This window comes from Oncorhynchus nerka, linkage group LG27 (genome assembly GCF_034236695.1).
Source record: "Oncorhynchus nerka isolate Pitt River linkage group LG27, Oner_Uvic_2.0, whole genome shotgun sequence".
In the NCBI taxonomy this organism is placed as follows: domain Eukaryota; kingdom Metazoa; phylum Chordata; class Actinopteri; order Salmoniformes; family Salmonidae; genus Oncorhynchus; species Oncorhynchus nerka.
In genome coordinates, this window is record NC_088422.1 from 34,122,935 (window position 1) to 34,129,792 (window position 6,858).

At 45.4% G+C, this 6,858-nt stretch overlaps 1 protein-coding gene across 1 annotated transcript in view; it reads left to right on the forward strand.

Moving 5' to 3' along the window:
• Nucleotides 1-272: 272 nt before the first annotated feature.
• LOC115111645 (ankyrin-1-like) overlaps nucleotides 273-6,858 on the forward strand; it is a 75,963-nt gene continuing 69,377 nt past the window's right edge. Inside the window, exon 1 of the mRNA XM_065011588.1 lies at nucleotides 273-426. Coding sequence (XP_064867660.1) covers nucleotides 400-426 — 27 coding nt within the window. The 5' untranslated portion in view covers nucleotides 273-399. The remainder of the gene's footprint in view (nucleotides 427-6,858) is intronic.

Consider the following 6,858-nt stretch of genomic DNA (forward strand, 5'->3'; position numbering starts at 1 on the left):
GAAGGGATCAACCTGGGGATGAAAGAGAGAGAATGAGGGGGGAGCTGGTGGAGAGGAGAGGGAGACAGTAAAGAGAAAGTGGCATGAAGAAAGAGAGACAGGGAGAGGTAGTGGGAGAGGCGACACAGCGTGAGACTGAGGGGAACATATTTGTTGATGAGTGTGTGTATGTGTGTGTGTCTTTAGATACAGGCAGCATTCCTCTAGAGATAAACCCCCTGGCCCCCCTCACCCCCAGCCTCCCCTCCTGTCCCCTCCCCCTGGACGGGCCCTGTGCACTCAAGTGTGTGTGTCACACTCTCTGGGGGCAAGGGAACGATAGTAGAGTGTGTGAGTGTGTGTGTAAGAGAGACAGAGAGAAAGAGAGAAAAGCGGAGAGGGAGTGGAGGGCCAACAGGCATGCCGGCCAAGATCATCACCTGTGGAGTGAGTAGAAACTGGATTGTGTTCCAATATCTGTCCCCTTCTTTCTTTCACCACTCTAATCTCGTCACTCTCTCTTTCACTCTATCCTCTCTCTGTCATGCTACTGACTGTCTGCCAATCTGTCTGCTCTGTTTTTTTTACTACAGTTTAACCATGTTAAACTGTAGGTCACCATGCAGATTAGATTCACAGCTTGTTCAGTGCCATTCACCATGCTGCTCTCTGTTTCTGCCTCTCCACGTGAACTATTTGGAGGCCTGTCCCTCGCTTCCCTCCCTCTATTTGGTCTTCCCTTCGCTAATGAATCTGTCCATGTCTCTGTCTGTCACACAGAGAAAGGGAGTGAGAAAAGGAGTGAAGGATAGAGGAAATGGATGTGAGGAGTAAAGAGAGGGCTGTCTGAGAGACACACCGTGAAAACACTTCTCTGTTCCATATTGAAGTCTCCTGATGACGCCTGTCTCATATTTAACAGATTCATCTTTCAGTTCAGTTTTCAATTGAATAGAATAGAACAACAGTGACAGAACGTGGAGTGAATTATTTAACTTTAACTCTCTCAAAACAGAACTTCTGTCTGTTCATGTTCTGTCCGTAACATTGATAGTATTTGGTGTTCCATACCAACTACATACAGCTCTCTGCAGGAGAGAGAGTCTAGCTGGTTGTTTGGGAGTATATTAGGGAGTAGCGGTGCATGTGTGTCTGAGATTAGGAGTGTGTGCATGAGAAGTGTGTGTAAGGGGTGTGTGTGTGTGAGGGGTGCGTGTCCTGTTCTGTAATACTCCTTGTGTTGTGACTTCTTTTAGTCTATCTGTAATGTGATGTCCTGTTGTGGGCTGTCTGTTGTGTGGGGGTGGTAAGTACATTTATGATCAGTACACTGATCTCATTAGCTACATTATTTGACCTTGGCTTCAGTGAAGCTCCTACACTATGCTAATTTAGGGAGCATGTAGATTCAAAGACACACAGCAGAGAGCTAAGTTGTTCTGTCTGTATACTGTATAGCTAGTGAGATTGCTGTGTAGAAAGGGATTTCGGCTACAGCAGATATCATCTGGTAAAGGATGCTGTGAAGTGCCAGATGATGCAACCTTAAGAAATGTGAATGCTCCAAAGTATGTGTATTGTTGATAGTTGTGAGAACGGCTAAACATTTTGTACTGTTGTCGCAATTACTGTATCTGATTAAGTTGCCCTTCTCACTCACTCCCATGCTCTCGGTCTTGTCCTCTGTCTGTCTCCACATACACACACACACACACACACACACACACACACACACACACACACACACACACACACACACACACACACACACACACACACACACACGCGCGCATGCTGCAGCGTATTGAAACGTCAGTATAGAGATGCATTCAGTGACAGTCGGATCAAAGTTGTAGATCCACTGACTGTGCTTCTGTTTGACTTCACAGATGACAGCTCAGACTCCCACTGAATTCTCTACGCACCTCCCTCACTCGCTCTCTTGGTTCTGATCTCACTCTATAGTGTAACCCCACAGTGACTACATAGCTAGCTGTTAACCTAATTACAGATCAAGTCTATTACAACCATGGGACTTATTAGCGGTCTCTAGTTGATTCCATATAATTGCATCCCTGTTACCAATAGTAATGATAGTGTAGCTACACAGTAGTACACATGAGGAATGCTTATGGTCTCTCTTTCTTCCAGTCTCTCTCACTCTATATACAGTCCCCTCTCTATTTCTATGGTTCCCCAAGAAAGATATAGGAAGTGTGAGAACGTGAACAATTATTATACGCATTTAATCAGAGGGTATAGCTGGAAGCAGACGGACAGACAGATAGACTGTGTTGAGTGAGCGGGTGGAATTGCTCGGCCAGGTTGGTTCCTGTGTGTCCAGAACATAGAGTCCCTCGGGGTCTCTGTCTGACTGGCTCCTCACCACAACAACACCACCCTGACCGGAACCAGCACGTTCACTCTGCAGCTAGCTAGCTCAAATAGACAGAGAAATGGAGGGAGGGAGGGAGGCAGGCAGGTAGGGAGGGAAAGAAAATCGATGTCCAGAACAAATACAAGTCAGCAAAAGAGGGAAATGGAATCGTTGTTTAAGATGTCTCTGCAGGAATATCCAGCTTATGTATGTTGTGGCCCTAGATAGCATGCTATAGCTGTACTATAACAGTTATTATTATGTGCTGGATTTCATCTTGTCATATACGACATATAAAACCCCTTATTGGCACCTTTCTGCTGGTGCACAAATAGCTGGGGTGGCATCTCAGATATGTATGATCTGCATCTGGTGTTGTGCCGGCAAATGTGTGATGTGCCGTGTGTGTGTGTGTGTGTTCTACACACGCTTCCTCGCATAATTCCCTGACGGGGGAGCTGTGTAGTTCAGGCTATCCGTAGTGCAGACTCATCGCTGGTTTCTTCATTAGTTAGTGGTTAGTTGCCCGTATCAGCCTCACACACAGATCCATGAAACCATAGGAGAGGGAGTGGGCTTCCTCAAGATCAATGGCCGAGCCCCAGTCACTATCCCCGGCGGAACAATAGCCCGAGACCAGGCAGCTCTATACTGCCTCCGTGCACTGCTCCTCCTTCCTATCCTAACTGCAGCCTCACACTGTCCTGTCATCCAGGGCTTCAAGTAGAACCGCCACTTTTATAGCATGTCATCAAACACACACAGAGTGACGTTTGTGCCGTGGTTTCACACCTACTTAGATACTGAGCGACAGTAATAACCTTACTGTTCAAATCAAATCAAATCAAATTTTATTTGTCACATACACATGGTTAGCAGATGTTAATGCGAGTGTAGCGAAATGCTTGTGCTTCTAGTTCCGACAATGCAGTGATAACCAACAAGTAATCTAACTAACAATTCTAAAACTACTGTCTTATACACAGTGTAAGGGGATAAAGAATATGTACATAAGGATATATGAGTGAGTGATGGTACAGAGCAGCATACAGTAGATGGTATCGAGTACAGTATATACATATGAGATGAGTATGTAGACAAAGTAAACAAAGTGGCATAGTTAAAGTGGCTAGTGATACATGTATTACATAAGGATGCAGTCGATGATGTAGAGTACAGTATATACGTATGCATATGAGATGAATAATGTAGGGTAAGTAACATTATATAAGGTAGCATTGTTTAAAGTGGCTAGTGATATATTTACATCATTTCCCATCAATTCCCATTATTAAAGTGGCTGGAGTTGGGTCAGTGTCAATGACAGTGTGTTGGCAGCAGCCACTCAATGGTGGCTGTTTAACAGTCTGATAGCCTTGAGATACCCAGACTACGCCTGGGACTCATAACACACACACACACACACACACACACACACACACACACACACACACACACACACACACACTGCAGTACACCAGCTCGGCGGTGATGTCATACTGTCTGCCGCAGCACCAGAACACTAAGCAAGAGAGTCAGGGAGGGAGAGAAGGAGAGAAAGCAATGAAAAGAGGGGGAAAATATAGGGGGAATGGAGGACAGGATTGTATGAGACGGGGGCGAACAAAGGAAGAGGAAGGAGAGCTGGGTAGAATTAGTGAAGAATGTGAGGATTAGAGAGAGAGACAGAGGTACAGTGTTTGCGTCAGTGTACAGAGCCTGAGGACAATGGGATACCCATAGCATTACTGTGTACTATGATGCTAATGATGACATGCTGCAGGTTATTGTCTCTCTTTCCATACAGAAAAAGTTCAGTAATAGAACAGTAGAGAGTGATTGATGATGTAGCTCTACTAACTCCAGCCAGTCCCACATCACTGTCCTCTCTAGGGCTTATAGGAGGTAGGCCAATGATGTAAATAAAGCCTGGATTGCTGATACTATGTTTTGGCGATTGAGAGGATTTCAAATTGTTTTTGTCACATGCGCCGAATACAACACCTTACATGCTTACTTACAAGCCCTTAACCAACAACGTAGTTTTAAGAAAAATAAGTGTTAGGAAAGTATTTACTAAAATAAACTGAAGTAAAAAATAATAATTTAAAAGCAACAATAAAATAACAGTAGTGAGGCTATATACAGGGGGTACCAATACAGAGTCAATGTGTTGGGGCACAGGTTAGTTGAGGTAATCGAGGTAATATGTACATTTAGGTAGAGGTAAAGTACTATACATAGATAATAAACAGAGAGTAACAGCAGCGTAAAAATGGGGGGTTCAGGAGTCTTATGGCTTGGGGGTAGAAGCTGCTGTTAAGAAGCCTCTTGGACCTAGACTTGACGCTCCGGTACTGCTTGCCGTGCAGTAGCAGAGAGAACAGTCTATGACTTGGGTGGCTGGAGCCTTTGGCAATTTTTAGGGCCTTCCTCTGACACCGCCTGGTGTAGAGGTCCTGGATGGCAGGAAGCTTGGCCCCAGTGATGTACTGGGCCATCCACACTACCCTCTGTATTGCCTTGTGGTGGGAGGCCGAGCAGTTGCCATACCAGGCGGTGATGCAACCAGTCAGAATGCCCTCGATGGCGCAGCTGTAGAATCTTTTGAGGATCTGAGGACCCATGCCAAATATTTTCAGTCTCCTGAGGGGGAATAGGCATTGTCGTGCCCTCTTCACGACTTTCTTTGTGTGTTTGGACCATGATTGTTGGTGATGTGGACACCAAGGAACTTGAAGCTCTCAACCTGCTCCACTGCAGCCCCGTCATTGAGAATGGGGGGCGTGCTCGGTCCTCCTTTTCCTGTAGTCCAGGATCCTCACCTTCGTCTTGATCATGTTGAGGGACCACACTGCCAGGTCTCTGACCTCCTCCCTATAGGCTGTCTCATCATTGTTGGTGATCAGGCCTACCACTGTTGTGTCGTCGGAAAACTTAATGATAGTGTTGGAGTCGTGCTTGGCCATGCACCCCTGAGGGGTCCCCGTGTTGAGGATCAGCGTGGCAGATGTGTTGTTACCTACCCTTACCACCTGGGGGCGGCCAGTCAGGAAGTCCAGGATCCAGTTGCAGAGGGAGGTGTTTAGTCCCAGGGTATTTAGCTTATTGATGAGCTTTGAGGGCACAATGGTGTTTTGAAGCCACCGGTCGGCCATATTGGCACTTCCCAGTAGGAGCAATCCTCTATAGAAATTAATGGAATTCTACACTATTTCAAAAAAAATAAAAAATCTTGGTGTAGTGGGGAGAGTAACATTAGTAACCTCTCAAAATTATACTTTAAGGAAAATGCTTTTTTGTTTTTAATGGTTTATTTTTTTGGTTTAGCTCACATAATATCATTTTTAAGTATGCTAAAAACTAATGTAGACATGAATAAATATAGCTTCCCACACAGGATGTTGGTGCCACCTTAATTGGGGAGGACAGGCTTGTGCTAATGGCTGGGGTGGAATAGGTGGAGATGTAGGCGCGGCGGCTTTACCACTATGCTCTGTCAGTCATCTAGTGTATATATAAATCATTGAGCTAGACCCACATCCATCTCTATCAGAATGGGTTTGTTAAGATTAGCATGAGGATTTACAAGACAATAGAGGATTGTGTGCGTGTGTGTTTGTTCATCCGTGTCTGTGTGTGTGGATTTGTGTCAGACAGGCCAGTGAGCGAGTGAAAGTTTGTTTACACTGAGAGTGGTGTTACTCTGTGGAAGCCTGGCAGGCAGGGTTTGGGTGTGGCCTAGAGAGTGCCCCTTCCACTCTTATCTGACTGCACCAGACATGTGCCTCTCCCTAACACACACCACTACAGTCCAGACTATCTTACTCATCTACAGTAGAGAGGCCAGATACACACCAACATAAACACACTGTACTGAACAGTAAAAAATGTGAATAACTTGTGTAATTGACATTCAACCAAGTTATTGACCTTGACATGGAGGGCAACTGTTAGTGTAGGGATAGGTCATGTCAGACTTCTGTACTTTCCCTGTGCTGAAATGACCCTTTGACATCTGAACTTTGCCTGACCTGGGCCAAGTTGGCCGATGTCCACCTTGTAGGAGTGCATTCCAGAAGGTAAAGTGTGTGTGTGTGTGTGTGTGTGTGTGTGTGTGTGTGTGTGTGTGTGTGTGTGTGTGTGTGTGTGTGTGTGTGTGTGTGTGTGTGTGTGTGTGTGTCGTGTCATCAGCTGTTTTTGCTCAAACTGTGTTGAAAAGATGTTCTCTGAGTCATCAAGGCAGTGAACACACAAACACTCACCAAATGACACTCTGACTAGCTATGCACAGTGTTTGGTGGAATGTTTAGCACCCTGTGCATCGTATATGGACAGCATATATTTGAGGCTAAGTAGGTTTCTACACGTCTGTGCACACGCACACACTCACAAACACACACACTATATGAGTATCTATTTCTGTGAGGAGGGTACCCCGCTACGGTAATCTTAACCCTGGTAACAGGTGGGTTTGTGGGTTTGTGGGTATGACAGGAAGA